We start from the raw sequence: 24,659 nt of genomic DNA, 5'->3' as shown, positions 1-24,659 counted from the left end.
ACATCAGGTGTTTATGACACTTGGGGTAGTCATACAACTTTAATTTTCTTGTCGAAAAAAGATCAGGTTGTTATACACTCCTGGAAATGGAAAAAAGAACACATTGACACCGGTGTGTCAGACCCACCATACTTGCTCCGGACACTGCGAGAGGGCTGTACAAGCAATGATCACACGCACGGCACAGCGGACACACCAGGAACCGCGGTGTTGGCCGTCGAATGGCACTAGCTGCGCAGCATTTGTGCACCGCCGCCGTCAGTGTCGGCCAGTTTGCCGTGGCATACGGAGCTCCATCGCAGTCTTTAACACTGGTAGCATGCCGCGACAGCGTGGACGTGAACCGTATGTGCAGTTGACGGACTTTGAGCGAGGGCGTATAGTGGGCATGCGGGAGGCCGGGTGGACGTACCGCCGAATTGCTCAACACGTGGGGCGTGAGGTCTCCACAGTACATCGATGTTGTCGCCAGTGGTCGGCGGAAGGTGCACGTGCCCGTCGACCTGGGACCGGACCGCAGCGACGCACGGATGCACGCCAAGACCGTAGGATCCTACGCAGTGCCGTAGGGGACCGCACCGCCACTTCCCAGCAAATTAGGGACACTGTTGCTCCTGGGGTATCGGCGAGGACCATTCGCAACCGTCTCCATGAAGCTGGGCTACGGTCCCGCACACCGTTAGGCTGTCTTCCGCTCACGCCCCAACATCGTGCAGCCCGCCTCCAGTGGTGTCGCCACAGGCGTGAATGGAGGGACGAATGGAGACGTGTCGTCTTCAGCGATGAGAGTCGCTTCTGCCTTGGTGCCAATGATAGTCGTATGCGTGTTTGGCGCCGTGCAGGTGAGCGCCACAATCAGGACTGCATACGCCCGAGGCACACAGGGCCAACACCCGGCATCATGGTGTGGGGAGCGATCTCCTACACTGGCCGTACACCACTGGTGATCGTCGAGGGGACACTGAATAGTGCACGGTACATCCAAACCGTCATCGAACCCATCGTTGTACCATTCCTAGACCGGCAAGGGAACTTGCTGTTCCAACAGCCGCATGTATCCCGTGCCACCCAACGTGCTCTAGAAGGTGTAAGTCAACTACCCTGGCCAGCAAGATCTCCTGATCTGTCCCCCATTGAGCATGTTTGGGACTGGATGAAGCGTGGTCTCACGCGGTCTGCACGTCCAGCACGAACGCTGGTCCAACTGAGGCGCCAGGTGGAAATGGCATGGCAAGCCGTTCCACAGTACTACATCCAGCATCGTCTCCATGGGAGAATAGCAGCCTGCATTGTTGCGAAAGGTGGATATACACTGTACTAGTGCCGACATTGTGCATGCTCTGTTGCCTGTGTCTATGTGCCTGTGGTTCTGTCAGTGTGATCATGTGATGTATCTGACCCCAGGAATGTGTCAATAAAGTTTCCCCTTCCTGGGACAATGAATTCACGGTGTTCTTATTTCAATTTCCAGGAGTGTATTTAGTGTCTGTTTACTGGTTTATGCCTGCACTACCGACACACACTGAAATCAGCGAGATGCTCTATAATAGCACGACGCTGCAGGAGTCAAAAAGATACATCGCAGCCCAGTGTTAAAGTGGAGCATCGTGCGGTGGCACGTTTTCTGCATTTGATGAGCAACAACTAGGGACCAGTCCACGCAGAGTGAATTGAACGGCCATTCTCCACCATCGTATGAAGCAGTACCAATGAGAGATGTGATGTGTCGTCCGAATAAGACACAGTCAGTGCTAAAAACACCACAGGTGCAAAGATGCGAGAAGATGCCAGTGACATTGACTCTTCACTTGTAAAAGTTCCACCGGCGCCACGGGCGGCGCTGAGTATGAAGATATCGACTTCGCCTCGGGCAATTGCCGGCTGAGTACAATCCGCCAGATACCGGCCGACAACGGACAGAAGCTGTAACATTATGTGATTTCCCTACCATTTTAAATCATTTACCAACCCAGCAAACGCTCGGCAACAGTTAACAAATAACGCTGCGAGAATGTGTAAAACGAACGTCATGTGACGTGACGTGTTTATTGTGGAAGCGCTGTCAGAGATGCACTGAGCTATTGACTTCGAAAGCCGCTGCTCCAAAGGCGGACAAAGAACACTTTTACACTTTTTTGATGTACGAAATATTCTCGATGAACAGTTACTCACCGTTCTGTCTCTTGTAATTTGCGTCGGATACGCATATCTTACCACCATATTATTATTGTTTGAAAATATTATTTTAGTGTAATGTGAAAGTGTCATACTGCATAGCAGTAGATTTATGTGAGAAGCTATATTGAGCGACGTTTATCTGGAAATGTCAAAGGATTTATTTTCATTATGAGAAGAGAAGTGCCAGTCAAACCGGCATTCATGTTAAATCCTTCAATGCATTAGAAGTTCGTTATCTATTGATTGCCATAAATTCAAAGTTAGATGGAACTTGTACATGGACCATTTATTTAGTATAGAACCTATGTCTCACTGCTTCATAACCACACGTATCTGATTTTCTTCTATGTTTCTGCAAAGTTTGATGGTTCACAGTCACCGACTGTTTCGTTTAAATCGGACGGAAGTTCTATACTGCGAAATTTTTTCTCCGCGCCTTATTCTACTGGTAAATGCATGATAAACTTCGGTCCTTTAGAAAATTCATGTTGAGCTATCCAAAAACAATTATATTTTCAATAGTCATTTACCTTCCTCTGCAAAGCGACTTCTGACTGACCAGATGATTCAACAAGAAACAGCTGCACACAATCGGCGTAAAATTCCTGACCAGTAAAGGTATTCAAAACCACTACAATAACTAGTTATGTCTATTGGCCTAAAACACAATACATATCATTATGTGCTTTTCTCTGCAAATATATTTCCACCGCTGATTATAACTGTATGTTAAGCACAAAAGTAAACATACTGTTATAAAGCCTACTCGGAATACAGAAGAGCAGCTCTCGCTCACTTGGTTATAGATCACCGTCCAGAACTCAGACAGGGAACGTTGTTTAGTGAACTTCTAGAATTGAAAAGACAATTGCTGTAACTGCATTTGCTGTGTACTATGAAGTTTGCCTTCGATTATTTGCGCTTGACCATGGAAGGCCTTTTTTGTGTTATATTACAAGCAGTGTTGCAGACATTCTTATTCAACTATCCACAAAGACAAGTAAACCTTTTTAACTCATATGTGTAACTCTGTTACTAATTTATTGGAGAGCTGTAGAACCTCCGTTTTTTATTACCTAAACCTGGGGCATAACTGCGTAATAGTGTCAGGGAGAAATTGTCTTAGCGGTGTACTGGATCAGAAACCGTTTCACGAGCTCACAAACTCGTAACTGTGGCAGCTCGGTCTCCAGAGCAGTAGCGAAGAGGCCTTACAAACCTGGCTTGAGGGTTTATAATATATGTAATATAGGGGGTGTAGGTGGAAACTTTAGGCTGTAACTTGCATTTATAGCAGAAAATATCAAGTGTTTACTTTTACTACGATCCTTTTACTACACGTTCCGAACTATCAGAGACGTACCGAAAAATATTTAATAAGAAATCTAAACTCCCTCCGAACAAGCAATGGAAGCCGCAACGGGACCGACCGGCCGCCGTGTCATCCTCAGCCCACAGGTGTCACTGGACGCGGATATGGAGGGGCATGTGGTCAGCACACCGCTTTTCCGGCAGTATGTCAGTTTACGACACCGGAGCCAGTACTTCTCCATAAAGTAACTCTTCAGTTTGCCTCACAAGAGCTGAGTGCACCAGCCTGCCATCAGTGCTCGGCAGACGGGATGGTCACCCATGCAATTGCTAGGCCAGCCCGACCAGCGCTTAACGTCGATGATCTGACGGGAACCGATGTTACGACTGCGGCAAGGCCGTTGTCACTGAAATATATACTTATTAGTAATCGGGTGTCCGTCAGAGACCAAACTGGAAGGACTTCTGTATGATTACAGAGCGTCAGTTTCTCCGAAAATCATAATCACGTAAAATTTTTTGTCAGCTATGCCTATTATCAAGAGTTACACTTTCTTCAGAGAAAAATAGGTTGCAAATGTCAAGTCCCCGAAAAAAAAACTGATTATATATGCAAAAAATGACTGTCCATAACGAAGTTCACAGCAAATAATGTTATTTAGCGCAGTGAAAGAATTTAGAAAAGATTTTTGTTTTGAATCTGCTTAATATCTCGGGAAGAATGATAATGTTGGGAAAGTCATATGGCCATTACAACCAGAAGGGCCTCCAAAAACTATGTCACCCTTGTGGTAGACATATTGCATGTCACAACAGTCGGATATTTTAAAGGATTGTCTTTTGGAACTTACTTGACGCTTCGTGTTTAATGAGAAACGCTTTCTTAAAGTAAACAATCACACTGTGAAACAAAATAATGTAACTGATCTGTTTCCATTCTTTCCGGGTGTGCGACTTCGCTAGATCTCTGGTTCTGCTCAATGCATCAGCAACCAAACTTATCGCTGAATGCCGGGGCGCTCTAGTGAAACAAAGTTCAACATCCATCGCCGTTAATTTCCGGCTGCTGACATGATTCACTGACAAAATATCGTAAGAACAAAGATCGCAGATGGATGAATGTGTGAGAAGAACAGTTCATGATACAATCACGTCTGGACAGTACTGGATTAAGTGATGTCCTCGGTAGCTGAATCGTAATGGTCTGTCACTATATTTCTATACTCACCCCTAATGTACTCAACCTCTTCCTGTGTGAAAGTTGGTAACCTTGATCGGGGCCGTCCCTCAGCCTCACTATTGGCATCCACTTGCTGTCGCACCACAGCAGGATAATCTCCATCCTGACTGTAGATAGGATGTGCGAAGATACCCACCTGCGGAACACAGTGACAGATTAGTTTTCGTGAGTCATTCGTGTCCCATATATAGGCCTTACATGTCACGAGATTAAGATCAGTTGCACTTTCCAAGCAACGAGCAACACACTGAAATGTTATAGGAGCTCCAACTGGGTGACAGCAGAGCTGCAGCACCCACCTGAAACTGTCGTGCCCTTTCAGCAGCCTCTGCATCCTCTGTCGAATTAGTCAGCGGTTCAAGTCCATCCATTTCAAAAGTAATTCCCACGCTACCTGTACAATATATCGAAACAACACTTACAGATAAGTTAGGGAACATAGATCAAAAACTAACTTGCATTATACACTCCACAGTAATATTGTAAAAAGGGTAAGTTAATTAGATCACAGTGTACAGCAATTGAAATGGTACTCAAAATAATATCGGTTGACTAGAGACATCGAAGTGCTCTGATATCAGGAAGCATATTTGACATTATTTATTACATGGAAATATTGTAATTTTATGCATTTATTTGCATGATTACCAAAACTTTTAATATCGTTGCATAAAAGTTTTATATCGTAGATAAAAAAAAAGTAAGGAATACACTTCTTACCTAGACTACTGGCTATTAAAATTGCTATACGAAGAAGAAATGCAGATGATAAACCGGTATTCATTGGACAGATATATTATACTAGAACTGACATGTGATTATATTTTCACGCAATTTGGGTGCATAGATCCTGAGAAATCAGTACCCCGAGCAACCACCTCTGGCCGTAATAACGGCATTGATACACTTGGGCATTGAGTCAAACGGAGCTTGGATGGTGTGTGTAGGTACAGCTGCCCATGTAGTTTCAACAGGATACCACAGTTCATAAAGAGTAGTGACTGGCGTATTGTGACGAGCCAGTTGCTCGGCCACCATTGACCAGACGTTTTCAATTGGTGAGAGATCTGGAGAATGTGCTGGCCGTGGCAGCAATCGAACATTTTCTGTATCCAGAAAGGCCCGTACAGGACCTGCAACATGCGGTCGTGCATTATCCTGCTGAAATGTGGGGTTTCACAGGGATTGAATGAAGGGTAGAGTCACGGGTCGCAACACATCTGAAATGTAACGTCCACTGTTCAAAGTGCCGCCAATGCAAACAAGAGGTGACCGAGACGTGTAACCAGTGGCACCCCATACCATCACCCCCGATGATACGCCAGTATGGCGATGACCAATACACGCTTCCAGTGTAGCAATTTCAATAGCCAGTAGTGTATTTTCGATTCATGCCTTAGAAGAGAGCATCAGAGGTGTCACAATACGTTCGCCGACGAGCCAAGACATTATGACCACCAGCTTAATAATTTATTGGTCCCTCTTTGGAACGCTATACGTCACCGATACTGAGGATAATGGACTCGACAGTTTGTTAGTAGGTTTGTGGAGGTATGTCTCACCAGATGTCTACGCTCAAGTCATGTAATTTAATTAAACAGCAGGCCGCTGATTTCTTTATGCTGTGATGGTGCTTGATAGCGACCTAAAAGGGTCCACTGCATTCACATCAAGCTAATTTCGTTGCAAAAACATCAACGTGAGTACACTAGTCGCTCCTCAAACCACTGTAGCACGGTTCTGGCTTTGAGATATGGACAGTTAACCTGCTGTTAGGTGATATCGTCGGCGGAGGAAACGTCGAGCATGAACGGGGTGCAGGTGGTCCACAGCTGTGAGCGACTCTTCGATCACTACCATACTCCCACGCGGCCGTAGCAGGACGTTTCCCACGCCATAATACTGCTCCCATCCTTGGCGAGGTGCTCATATCGAACTGTCGTTCGCCTACATGATGGCGTTTGTGGAGACGACCTTTGACCTGAAGTAGCACCAATGTGATTCACGCGACGAGGCGACGCGTTTCCCCTGATCCACGGTCCAATCTCGACGATCTCGTGGCCACTGCAATGTTGCTTGATCACGTCGTTGGGCCAACATATGGATACGTGGGGGTCGTCTGCTACTGAGCAACATATTCAACCATGGAAGATGAATGGTATGCTCCAAAACACTTACGCGTGCACCTGCATATTCTCTTTATGCAGAGACGTGGCAAATCGCCACCTATTCTGCTTCACAGAGCAGGTAAGCCTCCCAATCCCCCGTTCTGTGAAGCGTTGTGGACGTCCAACCACGTATCACCCAGTGGTCGTTCTACTACCTCCGTAGATGCTCACTACAGCAGAATGTGAACATTCGACAAGTTACGTTTTAGAGATACTCGTTCTCACGCTCTGGGGAATAATAATATCACCTTTGTCGAAGTCGCTTATGACAGTAGACTTCTCCATCTGCGGCCAGTGTTGTCACTAGAATGATTTTACCATCCGTCTTCGACTCACTTATATACTTTCCTCACCGCGTCACGTTCCACCAAGCGACATCCAGCCTCGCAGCGACCCGGGGCCATAATGTTTCGGCTGATCAAGGATAATTCAAAAGTTCTTAATATAAATTTAAATTTAGAAACTAAAGGAAATTAAAATTTTCAGTTTCATTTACATCCTCTAGTATACAGGGTGCTCCCTTGATCGTGAGCGGGCCGAATATCTCACGAAATAAGCATCAAACGAAAAAACTACAAAGAACAAAACTCGTCTAGCTTGAAGGTGGAAACCAGATGGCGCTATGGTTGGCCCGCTAGATGGCGCTGCCATAGATCAAACGGATATCAACTCGTTTTTTTTTTTTTTTAAATATGAACACCCATTTTTTATTACATATTCGGCCTGCCGACGTGGCCGAGCGGTTCTAGGTGCTACAGTCTGGAACCACGCGACCGCTACGGTCGCAGGTTCGAATCCTGCCTCGGGCATGGATGTGTGTGATGTCCTTAGGTTAGTTAGGTTTAAGTAGTTCTAAGTTCTAGGGGACTGATGACCTCAGAAGTTAAGTCCCATAGTGCTCAGAGCCATTTGAACCATTTTTTGTAGTACGTAAAGAAATATGAATGTTTTAGGTGGACCAATTTTTTCGCTTCGTGAGATATTTGGCCCGGTCACTATCAATGGACCACCCTGTATAACAACGTTTCGCTTTTTCTAGACTATCGTGACTGAAACTGTCTTCAGTGAGTGCTGTTGCATGTAAGGAAAAATTTAGTCACTCCAAATTGTTACAGCACGTGATAAATTATTGACACTACCTGTTACCTTTCACATCTTTGAGAATGAAACTTGTGTCAAGTGCGAAAAGAAAACACAAATGTAGCCGTCTCTCATATTCGGGGCTAAATCACTGGTATGCATTAAAGAAAGTAGAGGGCGTAGGAAGTGAGTCTATGGCATCTGCGAATTCACAAAGTTCCAAGCAGACTTGTTTCACAAATGCCAAGGACAGCCTTCTGCTTCTAGGTTGCTAGATGTATAATGATTCACTAGGGAACTTTTGCCTTTTTTTTAATTACCCAGTATACACAAAGTGTAAGATGGGCGTTGTTAAATCAAGAAAGATACCTATCGACTGCGTATCGATTAACTCTGACTTTCAGAGGAAAGGAAAAGATGGGTTTTCTGATGCTGATTCTCCCTGACTACAAATTGCAGTCTAACGACAGTTACGTAGGCTGAAATTTCCAGTTAAATTCTGATACTGGTAGAAGGAAAACTGCAACATATTAGATAAAACCCAAACCTTCAGATGTCAGACACTAAGATCTGTTCCAAACGACCTATATCGACAGAGTATCAACCAACATTCCGAGTTAGTTAGTACTGTGAGCTGTCGCCCAGCAGAACGATCGTGAACGTTAATTAAAAGTAACACCGGAACTACCAGAGCACAGGAAAAGCGTATCTGTGAGCTAACAATACATATGCATCCCGTGGGACGGAAACTTCTTTTGTGATTTTATCGGACTTGACAGAGTAGCAGTTCCACTTCGAGCACCGAGCGGGAAGGTTCTTGTTTATTTCACTTGCCGCAGCCCCGCTTGTGTGGAGATTTCCTCGTTAGTGTTGTTCTGTACGCCGAGTGAGTCGTAGCGCCTCTGCTCCGCCTTACTATTTTTTTGTGTTCGTCTACTTGCAGCGGCGTCGGCTGCTCCGCTATGGCTACCATGGTTCCACGCGTATTCAACGAAAAGATACTGTGAGCTTTACTTTCGGTGAATCAAAGTAACACGTGCAGCCTGGGTCTCTAGATATCTGACCGATGACCTCAGCAGTTTGGCCCCTTAGAAACTTACTTTCTAGAAATCCACGACAGGCTTGTCGATAGAATTCATGTGAACTCTGATCAGGTCCACACAACTTATTTTGACGCAGACGAGTATGTGTTTTACGTAAAATATATGGATCCCCTTCACGTTGAAAAATTACTGTTGCGACATGGTCCTCAAGTTCCGTTCAAGCATCGCGATAATTCCGCTAGTATGGTGTCACTCGTAAATGGTGAAATTAACTATACCAATGTCAGAGTGTTCAACCTCCCGTCGGAGGTTGATGACAACTTTCTAAAGGACATATTGACTCCTTACCGTAACGTGAAAAACGTCCGTCGTGAACGTTGATCTACTCAACACAGATTACAGTGTAACAGTGGAGTTCGTTCCGTGGAAATGCATGTCAAACGCAATATTCCATCACATTTACAGGTGTATGATTACCGCGCTAGTGTCATGCATTCTGGTCAAGTGGGAACCTGCTACCTCTGTAATGAAAGTGGACACGTTCGGTCTGCCGGCCGCTGTGGTCGAGCGCTTCTAGGCGCTTCAGACCGGAACCATGCTGCTGCTACGGTCGCAGGTTCCCATGCTGCCTCGGCCATGGATGTGTGTGATATCCTTAGGTTATTTAGGTTTAAGTAGTTATAAGTCTAGGGGACTGATGGCCTCAGATGTTAAGTCCCATAGTGCTTCGAGCCATTTGAACGACGTTCGGTCTAATTGCCCGTGGAGGGTTTTTGTGTTAACGCTGTCATTAGCACAGAGTCGCAAATCGACGGTTGCTGATCTTGTTCCTTCCACTCCGGACGTCGGATCTACTTCTGATTCAGATCATACTGGACAAAGTCAGTTCTGATAATCTGTAAATGAATATCCGCCTTTACCTCCGTGATAGGTTCAGAATCCTATGCTCCCCCCCCCCCCCCCTCGGGATGGAACCTGTAACAGGGACAAACAAGCGACGTAGCACTCAAGATGGAGATTGTGAGGATTTGGCTGTGCCTTCTGTCCAAAACTCCTCCGCATCGATTGTGTCCCCTGCTCCTCTCCGTGCTACGATCCTGCATCCCTCCTGCTCGCGTAGTGGCTCCTTCTGAGTTGCCTGTGTTTAGAGAAGAAGCAGAGTCCACCCCCCTCCCCCCTACCAACCCCCTTCGTCTTTGTGTCCTCCGTTACAGTATGATACGACGCTATGTCCTCTTGTTCCTTTGTCTTAAGCCGCTGTCGGTTTCCTGAAGTTGCCGCCTACTGCAAATCCAGGGGAATAAAAATGTGCCACCAAGTATCACCTGTTGCATTGGTAGCTCGACAGAATGCTTCCGCCTTAATGACTGGACCTGCGTTATATGACCCCTGTTCTGAGGGGCACCAAGTTATGCCTATGAACCCTCCTACACCTCTCTCGGCAGAGGCCACCATGTGACGTAGCCGACAGAAACAACATGTTCAACCTGACCGTGCAGTGGCACGTAAGAAACATAAGAAAAAAGGTTGCGATGACGGGGGTTCTGGACCCCCGATGCCTGATTCATCTGTGGACTCTGCAGTGGACCTTGACTCTCAGCTGTCTACCTATTTCTGCTCGGTACGTTCCGTACATCGCTGTTTAGGTGTGATCAATGACACAAGTCTACACGTTCCTTTCCTAATGTTAATCGTGTAGAATCATTATTTCGATTGGCATCACTGCGTCAGTTCATGTGCGAACATAGTCTTCTTGCAGAAGATGTTATTTTGGCAATTTCCCTTTCCTGGCTTTCGAGTGATATTTAATGTGGCACCCGAATTCTACGGGGACCACCTTATTCTTCCGCGAAGGCATTTCTACTGATGAAGTTGAGATGTTGGATTCTGGCGGGGGCATAGATTGTCAACTTTTTAATATTACTTTGGTTGTTTTATATGCCCTTCTGGCACTGGTCACGCAGTGAATCATTCGCGTTTCTTTAAAGAGGAAATTGTGTATCTGTTACTTAAGAATCCTCCTGGTACTCTGTTGGATGGTGATTTTAATTGTGTGTTGCGAACTGCAGATAAATCTCTAAATTTTATTTTCCGTCGTGAATGGCATGAATTCGTCCGCTCCGTACACCTGAAAGACGTCTTTATATGTGAAGACCCGACGTTAGTTAAACTGACCCACTTAGCTGTGACTTCTAGTAGCACGTTAGATATGTTTTACTTATCAGACTGCCTGCTCCATTGTATTCTTAATATTGAAGTCATCCCAGTTTCCTTTACGGGTCACTGTGCTGTGACTGCAACTCTATCTTGAACGGCAACCAGTCAAATTGTTTCGCACTCCTATGTTAAACGCCGCTCACCTAGCTAACCCATTTCTAGACGACGTGATGCGAGCCGTGAGGGAGTGTAGTCTACGGTCCAACGGGAAGTACTCTTCCATACTTGTTTAGTGGACACAGCTAGCAAGAACGAGGCTCAGGCAAACTTTGATACTTTTCTGTGCTGCCAAAGCGGGAGACTTTCGGAGAACCTACGAATATTACTATTCAATCGTGAGTGAACTTCATGATGCTGCAGATCACGCCCCTCTGTTACGCAACAAGTCAACCACTTTCCATAGCTACTCAAGACAGTAGCATGTACACATCCCACCATATTCGCCATTTAGAAACTGTTTGTTTCCAACCACAGGGCAAAAACAGTGTGTCCTTTGCACAAGTCACTTATGTCGGTGGATTTCTTCATTTTTAGTCCATATCGTCGCTCGAATGATTGCCCAGTCATCTCTGATCCACTTTCATCTGTCCCTTGTCACATCACTTGTCACGACGCCAGCCATTATTGACTGAGCAGAGCTCGTAATGCTTTGGTTAATATGTCTATTTATCTGACTGAACTCTTTTTAGCACAAGGAATTCTCACCAAGCTGCCACGAATTACTGACCATTCTGCGAGGCTCTGAACTGTTCATCGTACAGATGCCAGACCCGCGAGTGGGCTTTGATGACAGTGTGAGTCGCCAGGTAGTCGCCAATTCCCGATGCTGGCTGAGAGGGGGCGACTTCGTTCATCGCATAGCCGTTTACCAAGCCAGCAGGAGCATTGATTGTGATCCACCATTTCACCTGTGGAACCATAACCCATAATTATGCTCCTAGGTAACGTGAACGTAAGACAAGCTTATAACTACTTTCAAACATTTACTTACCCTGTCACCGAAGTTTTGGAACAGTATCCTGGCGTATTCAACGAAGTAGTCGACCAGCAACTCGTTGGACCAGCCCCCGATGTACTGCAGTGCTTGAGGGAGATCCCAGTGGTATATTGTTACCTGCAAGCGGCATACTACAGAGTCACACTTTGTCATTCGAGATGGAGAAAATATTTTTGGTGAAGCAGTTAGGAACGTCTAATTATGCCTAGAGGTGTTGTGGCAGTCTACTAAGTGACACAGGCTGGTAATTCTTAGAGAAATTCTGTAATTTTGCTTTTGTAACTGGTGTTTCAGAGATTTAAGATGATTCTTACCTGATATTATAATCACAACGAGAGAACTGACTTTGATAAGATATGTGATCATTTAAAGCATTTAAAATTAGTTTCTTAGCTGGAATTTCTCGGAGTCCAATGCTGGAATTGTTGCAGAATATGGAATTGAAAGCAGAGGTGGACAGGTGGGAAAAATGGTCAATCGAGGATATCAATGCAATGGTAGGCGGACAGACCCTGCTTTGACATGCGGAATGAAGCTTTGCGTGGTCATCAAGTTTCTGCGAGGTATTCATAACTGGCTGGGACGATAATTCTGCGCTTCAGCGCTTCGCATATTGCTTGATGTGTTAATTACAGCTGTTCTTACGGCAACAACCTTAACCCTATGATGACGTTGCACTCTTTGTCGATTTTTCATCATCCATTAAGGATGTGGATCAAAGAGAAAGGGGATTTCAACCAGTAAACCGTTGGAAATCTAGGTTGTGGGGCCCACAGAGAAAACAACAGTGTGAGAGAGGAGCGGTTGATTACTTGCAACGAGGATAGAGTTGGACATTAGCCTTGATTTTACCAAAGATGTAATTACATCGTACAATGTGAGTTGGAATACAATGGCGACCCTAGGAGAAATTCAGCCTTTGACCTTTGCGTTGCCTGTTTCAGGGGCGAGGGTCAATGATGTTTGCCTTTGACCTTGAAATTGACACGTCCTTATTAGTGACATTATCAGTGAATAAAAGCCATAAATCAAGCAATAAAGTAAATAAAATAGATTTTAAATATCCAGCTAGCTGAATTATGCTTTATACTCCCCCCTCCCCACACTCAAACACCCTTCTCTTCTCTCAAACCGGTCAGAGCATATTTTCGAAATGATGTGTGAAAATCAAATCAGAATGTAGCTTCCATAAGTAAATTAAAAAATATCCAAGATATCTTAATTGGATCTTACACCCATGCCTTTCCCACTGCTTTTACAACCAATCAGAGCGTAATATTAATGATTGGCAAAATTGGACAAAATTTCATTATTTCTGAGATATTTACACAAACTCGCATAAACACTCAGTGAGAGGCTAGTATTTTAGCTGTCATTAAAATGAAAGAGCCAATGACAATGAAGTACAATACTGGCTGTGCTCTAAAGAGTCAGAAGCATTTATCAAAAATATTACGTTTGAAAATTCCTCAATTATATAAAAAATATAGATTTCATTACTGACTTCAAAAATTGTTTGTGGACTGACTCACTGGTTGCAACAGCAAATTTCATCGGAAGCTATGTATCAGTGAATCTGAAATACTGGAATATGTAACAAACTTCCACAAATAGTTAAAAATCAATATCTGATCGCAGTACGTAACAAATAAATTAGAATTGAACAGTTACTTAAGATGAGTTTTACTTTGAATACGAGGGTCGTTCCGAAAGTAAAGCCTTTGTTCCGAAAGTAAAGCCTCCTCTTTCTATGTTGTGACATAGAATGTCCGCGTCAGATGTCTTTGGTGTAGTACTAGTGCTTGAACCTTCCTCTTTCACTTTCAGGTGGTTCCATTGTTCAGTGGTAGTTGATGCCAGCACAGGAGTATTCCAAATGTAATATGATATGGACGCGCATATATAACAGCGATGTGTGACTGAGTTTCTCACTGCTGAAGAAATTACACCGATTGAAATCCATTGACTCTTGCTAATGGTGTATGGAGACGTTAAGTAGACGTGAACAATGTGAGGCGATGGGTACGGCATTTTCAAGGTGGTGAAAACAGTGTACATGACAATCCACTGCCCGGTCGTCTCTGAACAGCAATGAAGAGCGTCCTGATCAACTCGTCAGCGCCTGTCCGCGGATAACGACCAGATAATTGTGTGCAAAGCTGAATGTCGGCTGTAATGCTTTGGAAAGATCTTGGTTATCGCAAAGTCTGTGCGTGATGGGTCAGACGGATGCTTAGAGAAGAACAAAACAATTATCGAATAGAAATTTTCCTGGACCTACTGGACCAAAATGAAGCTGAAGGTGGCAATTTTCTGAATAGCATCGTCACCGGAGATGTTACGAGTCGGAATTCAAAAGACAGTCCATGGAATGGTGACATGCGAATTCTCCGTCAAAGAAGGAATTCAATACAGCTGTCTGCAGGCAAAGTGATGTGCACAGTGTTCTGGGATAGCCAGGGTGAGGTTCTTTTGGATATCCTGCAGCCCGTAGAAACTGTCAATTCATTACGATAAAACACGGCACTGACTATGATGACAGCCCGAATTTCCAAGGTAAGGCCAGAGAAGAAGACTAACTTTCACACGACACATGATAACGCCAGGACCCACACCAGTTTTGCGGCGACGCAGCTTACTGCAAAATTCGGCTGGACTGTCTTACCCACCCACCGCACACTCCCGATTCAGCGGCTTTAGACATTCATCTCTCTGGGCCTCTGAAAGACGGACTACGTGGCGAACATCTTTAAGACTCGGACGCTGTTGTCAAAGATGTAAGGAAGTGGGTAGTCTGCTAATTCAGATTTTTGCAAGCGTAGCCCACAGACTCTGGTTCATTGTTGGAAAAAATGCATAATGAATGGTGGTGACTATGTGGGAAAATGACAGTCTGTAGATGAAATATTGTTCGTTTTAGCCTGTGCTGTTGTGACTTATGTATCTCCTCTAGTTTCCACTGTAGTTTCCACTGTGAAACGTGAAATACAATTACCTGATGATATATATATATATATATATATATATATATATATATATATATATATATATATGCAACAGTAGCTTACTCTCACCAATAGATGTCTGCACTGGTAAATGCGTTAGATCGTTCTATGGACCACGAATGGTGAATGACAGAACAGAGCCTTAAATTAATTATTTTAGTCATTATGATACTTGTCAGGTATCAAAATATTCTTTCCATGTCGATAAAAATACATCAACAATGCCAAAAAGTTGCTTTTTTACGTGAAATTTCTGTCCAAAACATGAGCTCTAAAGTAACTGCACCAATACTATATTCATGCCTAAAAATACGTGACCTGCTAAATAGGCAGGTAAAATTTTTAATGACATATAAGAACAAGTATAAAAAATACTCTCCATAAAGTTAAAAATCAACGTTTCTTTAGGTAATTTAATATGAGAATAAGTATCAAGCATATTTTCCATCGATGGTTATGGGCTGTAATTAACTAATTCCTCAGTACGAACTGGACAGGAGCTGGTATCTGACAGTAGTAAAAAGCCGAGTGAAATTGAAATAATGTCTGAAAGACGAACCACAATGCCATTTTTTCTACGAAGCATCTTCAGTGGATGCTTTGCAGAAAGCATACACTCAGAGTAAAATGAAGTTTGTTTGCTAAAATAGGAGGAAGAGTTGCACAACTGTTTTATACCAAAATCTCATAGAACAAATAAGATAATTCTTTTAACAATAGCGGTTTATTTTTCGCAGTTAACGATGTACAAATATGTATATTAACTATTCATCTTATCTGTCAAATCTGTGAAGAACAGAAAGGTGCGTATTTTCTGCAGACATCAGCGTGTTTGCACGGAAAGAAAAGCACTCCCATCCCGTCTTTCAAACAAATTTTACATAGGTGAGAATTGTCGAATTGTTGTTCAGGTGACAAACTGCTTGCTACTGTCAGAAAAACAGACATTCATCTTCCTGAGGATTTGGAGCAAGTTCAATATTAGCTGCATCCTTTGCGGTGGTTAACATTTCCTCTGACATGTTGTTCTACCAAATTTTAACCCTTCAAAGAATCACAAACACACACTTGGGAAACCACAGAGCATATTGAACTCATGGATCATTCGTTTCTTCTCGAGGTTTCAAACCTCCTACGCAATTGAAAGACACAGTGTGCTCTTTATTATAAAAGAACCTAGCTTTACTAAGTTTTCTTGATATCTAATAACGAATTACTGAAATACGCTAGTCTCTTCTCATATGTATTGTTTTTAGGATGATCTAACTTGAAGTAGGGGTGGATGTTTTGCACATTATGCATTGAACAACGCATCAGCATAGGTTCAAGAGATGATTGCTGGAAAATTTTCATTCTACGTGAGGATGTCTCTCACGTCATGTGTTGAACTGCACGGGAAAGAGGGGGAGGGGAGGAATGAACAAAGAATTTTATATTCATTTCCAGATACATATTTCCCACATTCTTGGAGATCCAATGTGCATGCGCAAACGTCTGACAGTCTAACTAGACGCCGACTTAACAAGCTGAGATTTGTTCTGATAAGCTGCTATAAGTAAAAGCAAGTAGTGACCTATGAGTACTTATTCCCACAGTGTAGTGAGTGTCAGCTATCAGAGAGTAGAACTGTATTCCAAATGTAATATGTTGTTGCCTGGAAACGTGCTGTACTACATAAATCAGAGAGATGATTATGGTTAAGCAAATGTGTAAATATTGTGATAGTATTCGCCAGCTCAGGCGGCAAGTGGTGGGGAGAGGATTCCCTAGAAATTCAATTTCTTATCTCTTATGAATCACCATAAAGGGATTCACGCCCCGCCCCCCAGAATATCTTATTTCCACCAGTTTGTCGGTGTGCAGCCTTGTCTTTATCCCCCTCTTTTCCAAGAAATATGATATAAAGCATGTGTGCCCTCACATTATCTCCATGCAAGGAAGACAGGCTGCATTACATTTCATGATACAGAAAATTAGTCCTATCAAACCAGACCAAACAATATTTGCATTATTGCACGAAATCTCAGAGAATTTCAGAGAGACAATGACTGTGTCCATGTGTTGTGGCACAAAACGTAAGAATATAATCAATGCATTACCTGACACATAACGCAATGTTACAGGAACTAAAACAGAAATTGTAAGTTTTGCCAAATTTTTTGATCCTGAGATAATTTATTGTCTTGTTGCGAATACCAGTAGTTATATAAACAACAAGAGATCATCTTTGAATTACGTGAGGGACAGAGACGGCTGAAAGAATTCTGCTTCTCAAATTATGACACTCTTAGGAGCACTGTTTCTCATTGCTGTACAAAAAGGAGGACTCCACGTAATAGAGTTGTCGGCATCAAATGGCACAGGAATGATCATTCACAGGGCAATATTTAGCTATAAGCGCTTTCTGTTCTAGCTCCGGTCACTGAGATTTGATGATTGTATGTATTGCATTGTATGTTAACCAGGGAACCTAGAAACGACAGAGGGGCTCCGTCCCCGCCGCAGCCGCAGTGGTCCACAACCTCACGACTACCGCAGCCCACTTCACCCCTCCGCCACCCCGCCACCCGACACCGAACCCTGGGTTATTGTGCGGTTCGGCCCCCGGTGGACACCCCCCCTCCCCCCCCCCCCCCCCCCCCCCCGCCAGGGAACGTCTCACACCAGACGAATGTAGCCCCTATGTTTGCGTGGTAGAGTAATGATGGTGTACGCATACGTGGAGAACTTGTTTGCGAAGCAATCGCCGACATAGTGTAACAGAGGCGGAATAAGGGGAACCAGCAAGCATTCGCCGAGGCAGATGGAAAACCACCTAAAAACCATCCACAGATTGGCCGGTTCACCGGAACTCGACACAAATCCGCCGAGCGGATTCCTGCCGGGGACCAGGTGCTCCTTCCCGCCCGGAAAGCCGTGCGTCAGACCGCACAGCCAACCGAGAGGGCGAGATTTGATGATACTTCAACGAGAAAAGAGCGACTTGCAGTTGGCAAAACTGCTGCCATTCGCGATCTCCATTCTGCATTTTTAACAACTGCAGAAATAATTGCAGCCCAGAGGAGTTCACAACCATAGACGAAATGCTTGTTCGTTTTCGTTGACGTTGTGGTTTTGTGCAGTACATGCCCAAAAAACGTCCCAAGTATGGTTTGAAATTGTACGCATTGTGCTATAGCAAGGCATTTTACACTTGTAACTTCGAAGTATACTCTGGCAGACATAATACTGGACCATATCTTGCATCTAACCAACCTGTGGATATTGTCAAGAGATTAGTTGAAACAATCGAGGGCACTTACAGGAGTGTAATTATCGTCAACTATTATAGTATTAACCCTTTAGGACAGTGTCTTTAAAAAAAAGGGGTAACCTTCATAGGGACACTGAAAAAGAACTAGAAGGGAATTCCTCCAGAATTTTGGCCAGACTGAAAACTGGTTTTTCGTAATTCAAGATGACCTCTGTCTTGTTTCGAGCCCAACGAAAAGAAACAAGGCTGTGCTTTTTCTGTCGTGAATGCATGAAAATGATGAAATACACACTTGTACAGGAAGGTCTGTTGTAAATCTGGACTACAATGCATCCACAGCTGACGTAGATACTGTTGATTACATGTGTTCATTCCACCCCACTCAGAGGACAATAAAAAGATGTCTATTGGCCTTATTTTTCCTGCCTCTTGATAGTGCTAAAATTAATTCCCAAGTGCTGCTCTTCGCAAATAGCCCAGATAAAAGGTTCAGAAGAAATACGTACCTCACAAACCTGGCCTTGGCTCTAATGGAGAGCAAGTTGAAAGAAAGGGCTCAACTCCTTACTTTACTAAGGGACCTCCAAGGATTTCTGTCAATCTATAGATCAATCCTCGTAAGTAACGAAGAGGTTGTTAGAAGGTGTAGAAGGTGCTCCTTGTAGTGCTAAAAAAAAAAAAAAAACTGCTGTGACTTGCAACAGTTACAAAGGATCTGTTTGCAAGCAACACAACCACAAAACTGTGACTTTTAATAACTGCAGAACTTCTCCAGAGGTACAACGTGTGTGATTCTTGATACGTGTTGCCGATACTTTTTTTCTTAATTGGATGTCTTGTTCTTTATTATGGCTATACGGTATTTCCGTTTCTCTTCACAAGACACTTTTGTAAGACTTGCTTCAAAAAACACGTATAATAGCACTGAAATCTGTTGTTACAACGATCTTACTTGTAGCTCAAAACCTCTTCTATAAATTCTACCAGAAAAATAAAAAAAATTCAGTTAAATTGTATTCGATATTAGGCGGCACTGACTGCAGCATGCACCCGCTGGCGTAATTACCTTCAGCGTGCCTGCCGCAGTGTTAAACCAGTACTTGATTTATTGCGCGGTTTTCAAGTTTTGAGCTACAGTTTTTAAAGTAAAACTCACTGTTGACAGCCAAATATCGTACTCCATCTGCAGGATTATGTCAAAGTAATGTGCTTACGGAAACACTTTGCCTAATGTTGCTATCGTTTCCTTCGCTTCCTCGAATGGCGGTGCCTTTTCGACTCGGCAAGGGATTTAAGCGTGCACGCAGCTCACACGAACCTGGTGGCGTCTGGTTGTTTTCGTGGATCCTCGAGTGATATAGCGGCTTGTACACTTGCTCATTATGTGTGTACGATAGACGTTTATGTCGCAGGCCAAGCCTTCACCTACTGGGGAGTTGCAGCCTTGCCCTGCCTGCGCTATGATAGGCCATACCGGGGAGCTGGATTTTCATGTTACTACTGCCGTTAATAGTGGACATGGCCGCGTACGCTGTCCATGACTCGCATTGTGCTGATATAGGAACGGCGGTGAGCTCCATTTCTTTTGGGCGATAAGTGCTGGTCGTGATTTCCGAGGCATGACGCTAAGACACTCTCATCTTCGTGATAATGGAAGTGTATATACAATGTGAAACGACTTGCAGCACTGGTGGACAACATAGTGTAGGCTGGCCTAGCATTTTGCACAAACTACTGCCAATTCAAGCCAGGTTAGAGCGTTTCGTCGCTACCCTGCGACTACCGAGAGGGAAAACTTGGACTTTAGGTCGAACAGTTCTGAGGCCTACAACTCCGCTTTCTCCATGTGGGAGCTCGAATCGGCACTGGGTGAGACTTCTGGCAGTGCAACCGGCCACGACCACATCCGGTACTGCATGCTTCAACATCTGCCAGCGGCGTCAAAGGAAATCCTCCTCGAATGTTTTAATCTAATATGGCAGACAGGTGCCTTCCCCAACTCCTGAAGGGGGGCAATTCTAATTCCTCTCCTCAAACCAGGAAAGGGCTGCACATGTCCCAGTAGTTATCCGAGTATCGTCTTGACGAGCTGTGTAGGAAAGACCCTGGAACGGATGGTTAACCGTCGTCTGGTTTGGCTTTTAGAGACAAGGCAACTCCTTAGCCGCTCTCACAAGGGGAGGCCGCCAATTGTGAAATTCAGATTCGATTCATATTGCGCATAATAAAAGCTCATGGCCAGAGGTGTAATGTGGCAAAGCACCAAGATGCACTTCTCAGCCGTTGTCGAGAAAATCGACAGTTAAAAGAAACCGTTGCGTTGAAATACTCTCTACGCTTAATAATTTTCTACAGCATCGTGGCGCAGCGGTAAGCGCTCGGGTTCGTAATCCGAAGGTCGCCGGATAGAATCTCGCGCCATGCAATTTTTTTTATTATTAGTTTTTGTAATTCATATATATATATATATATATATATATATATATATATATATATATATATACAAACTATTAATGAATTGCTTATGCATGTTGGTGAAGGCGGATCGCTCTCCAATTGTACCGCCTCCATTTTTCCGTTTTTTTTAACAGGGTGTACCAAAGCTCTCCCGTCCGCACTGATTTTCGACGACGTTATAAGTTTCGAAGTTAGCAGGCAACTACGCTGTTATGCGGTGGCTCGTTTCGGCCCCTTCAACATCTGTCATTCAAGTGTAACGAGCGAGTAACGGAGTTTATATTTCATACCTGCCACAGCAAATTTGTGTTCGTGGGGTCTCTATTCTAATTCGAACGTTTGACTTACGCTATACGTATTCGTTTCGGAATATCGTTTCTACGTCTTCCGTTAACTATACGTGGTTAACATTATGAAGACAATTAATAACATTTGTGAAATACAACTTTGTTTGCGGAAAACATAATGATGTTCGAAGTCGCCAGTTTTTCCACGACAACCGACTTTCAACAACTTATTATATGCATAATTGTTGCAACTGATTGCCGGGAATTATATATATATACATTTGAATTACAAAAAATAAATACTAATAAAAAAATATCTTGCATGGTGTGAGATTCGATCCCGCGACCATTCGGATTACGAATCCGAGTGCTTACCGATGCGCTACGACGCTGTAGAAAATTATTAAGCATAGAGAGTATTTCACCGCAACGGTTTCTTTTAACTGACGATTTTCTCGGCAACGGCTGAGAAGTGCATCTTGATGCTTTGCCACATTACACCTCTGGCCATGAGCTTTTATTATGCGCAGTATGAATCGAATCTGAATTTCACAATTGGCGGCCTCCCCTTGTCAGTGCGGATTCCGAAAATTTCTGTCCACGGTCGACAACCCGACCCTCCTAGAAGCGGCTATTCAGCAGACTTTCCTCCGTCAGCATTAGTGTATCGGCATAGTCTTTGATACCAGTAAGACATTGTATTCCCACACAACTGCATCAATGAGGCTTTCGTGGCCACCTCCCATTTTTCGTTCGGCCTTTCCGGTCTCAGCTGTTTTTTTGGACCCGAGTTGATGACACACTGACTGATCGATTCGAGCAGGAGAATGGTGTCCCTCAGGGCAGTGTTTTAAGCGTTACCCTCTTTACCATAGCCATCAACAGTACAAGCTCTACGGTACGGAGTCCATTGCAGTGCTCCTTATTTGTGGACGACTTTGCTGTTTTATGTTCCTCCCCCAGTGTCGCAACGGTGAGCCATGAGTTGCAGCTTACAGTGCGGCAGTTTGAGGAGTGGCCTGCAAAGACGGGTTTTCAGTTTTCTGCCGATAAGTGTGTGTGTGTTCATTTTAATCGTTCTCGTCGTCCTTTTAATTTGCCTGCCTTGCATATAGGGGACACTACCATACATTTTAGGCACACAGTGCGGTTTATGGGCCTCATTTTTGACTCCAGATTGTCGTGGTTGCCACACCTGTGAGACTTGAAAGACAGAACCCTGAAGGCACTGAACATCCTCAAGTGCCTCAACCACAAGTCTTGGGGAGCGGACAGGGCGCGTCTCCTCCAGTTTTATCGGGCTTCTGTGCGTTCGCGGCTGGACTACGGTTTCACGGTGTATGAGTCAGCGAGGCCCTCTTATTTGCCGATCCTTGACGCTGTCCACCGTGCGGGAATTCGACTGGCCACGGATGCTTACCGGACCAGTCCCATACCCAGCCTCTGTGCTGACGCTGGGGAACCGCCACTTACCATCCGGCGGCAGCTCCTCCTGGTGCGCCAGGTGTGTAAGTTTCTTGCAGCTCCAATCTCACGCGCTCACCATATAGTTGCTCATCCGCATCTGGACGGTCTTTTTTTCCCACCGTCTCCGAGCCACGATGCCGTTTTGGATAAGTGTGCAACGTGCTGGAGTCCCTCGGGTGGAAGCCATACGGCCCCAATTCCAGGGTTTTAACCGCCTGCCACCCTGGTTACTGGATAGGCCAAGAGTGATTTTAGATTTGGTGTGGTGCAAGAGAGATTGCACTCCTGCTTCCGTTTTTGATGCAGCATTTTCTGCCTTTTTATCTGAGCACCACTACTATGTTGTTCTTTTTACGAATGGGTCGAAACAGGGGATACCATCGGTGGCTCAGTTGTTTTCCCGAATCGTGTCCTGAAGGTCCGACTGCCTCAAGCGTTTGCTGTCTTTGATGCAGAATTGTCTGCGATCTTGCGGGCAACGGAGCACATGAGATGCTCTTCCCGTCCTAAATTTATTCCCTGTTCATATTCACTAAGTGCCCTTCACTCATTGGAACGTTTGTATCCAGCAGATAAAATAGTCCAGACCATTCAGGATGCCCTCCTCCAACTACAACGACACGGGAATGAGATGGCTTTCTGCTGGGTTCCAGGGGACGTCGGCATTGCTGGGAATGAAAGGGCAGATCTCGCAGCCAAGTAAGCGTGTCTCGATCCGCAAGCACTTTAGTGTGGCATCCTCCTGCACGCACTCACCCCGCTGTTGAGCTCACGAGTCATGCGTCGGTGGGAGGATGAGTGGCTGGAAATGACTGACAATAAGCTCCGTTTAGTCAAGCCCACAAATCGTGTGTGGTGTACTTCATTCTAGCCACGTAGACGCGACGAGGTTCTTCTCACTCGGCTTCAGATAGGCCTCAGTCCTGTGACGCATGACTTCCTGCTCCGGCGAGAGGACTCTTCAATGTTTGGTTCTTGTGGCGTCCAGGTCACTGCGTACCACGTTTTATTGAACTGCGTTTTGTTTTCTGACCAGCGAGCCGCGGCTGACTTGCCGGCGGACCTGCCATCTCTTTTAGGAAATACTCAAACGAATGTGGTTAATGTTTTAAATTTCTGTCACTTCTCCAATGTTTTTACCAAGATATTAGGCATAGGGTCTTAATTTGTTCACAGAGTGACGGGCTTGCCTAAATTTTACGTAAGTGGAGAGCCAGTGACAATTTACTGTGGCATCCTTGACGCTCCTTTCTCGTTTTTCTTACGTTTCATTTTCTTATACAGCATTTTTCATCTTTTCCCACTTTCTTTGCGTGTACGATTCCATTTTACTAAATTTGTCCACATCCGTTTCTTTTAATGTGTGACAGGGCACTGATGACCTCGACGTTGAGCACCCATAAGCCCCAACACACGCACACACACACACACTCACGCACGCAAAGGATCCGATGACAACATAGCTCTGTCGAATCCTGTCATCCAGTAAAACGCAATTTTAGCGATCTTGGCTTATGTTGTTTTCTTACGTTGCCATACACTGCAGATCGCCGTCCCATACTGATAATGGCATAAATACATGTAGGTGTGTGTGTGTGCATATGCCTGAATCTGTCGAGAAACTGTCTGGGAGGCTGACCGTAACTGAGCTGTTACTGTAATTTCTTAATTCATATGCACTAGGTCCTTAAGTTACCTGAATTTCTGTTGCTCATAAAAGTGGTTGATAACGTCCTCGGTCTACTTCGTAGATGTGTACAGTATTGCGAATTTTCCGTTTTCTATGATTACGCATTTTAGCAACTTAGTGAAATAGTAACTCCTTTCGGCTGCTTCACGGTCGTGTACGCGAAGTGAAGGTTTTAATACTAATTATCTTATTTATGTGGTTGATATTTGTTGACGCAAAAGTCTGGATCACATTACCTTACTGCCAGATCCTAGCGTCCTACCAGT

The 24,659-nt window shown here is 44.4% G+C and overlaps 1 protein-coding gene across 1 annotated transcript in view; it reads right to left on the bottom strand.

The window, feature by feature from the left end:
* LOC124622481 (myrosinase 1-like) overlaps positions 1-24,659 on the bottom strand; it is a 64,123-nt gene that overhangs the window by 27,762 nt on the left and 11,702 nt on the right. The window contains exons 4-7 of the mRNA XM_047148189.1: positions 12,229-12,351; positions 11,965-12,145; positions 5,029-5,123; positions 4,718-4,865 (exon numbers count right to left, since the gene is read on the bottom strand). Coding sequence (XP_047004145.1) covers positions 4,718-4,865; positions 5,029-5,123; positions 11,965-12,145; positions 12,229-12,351 — 547 coding nt within the window. The remainder of the gene's footprint in view (positions 1-4,717; positions 4,866-5,028; positions 5,124-11,964; positions 12,146-12,228; positions 12,352-24,659) is intronic.

Source organism: Schistocerca americana, chromosome 7, assembly GCF_021461395.2.
Source record: "Schistocerca americana isolate TAMUIC-IGC-003095 chromosome 7, iqSchAmer2.1, whole genome shotgun sequence".
In the NCBI taxonomy this organism is placed as follows: Eukaryota; Metazoa; Arthropoda; class Insecta; order Orthoptera; family Acrididae; genus Schistocerca; species Schistocerca americana.
The sequence above is the reverse complement of the archived record's forward strand: the minus strand, read 5'-3'. Positions and strand labels throughout refer to the sequence as shown.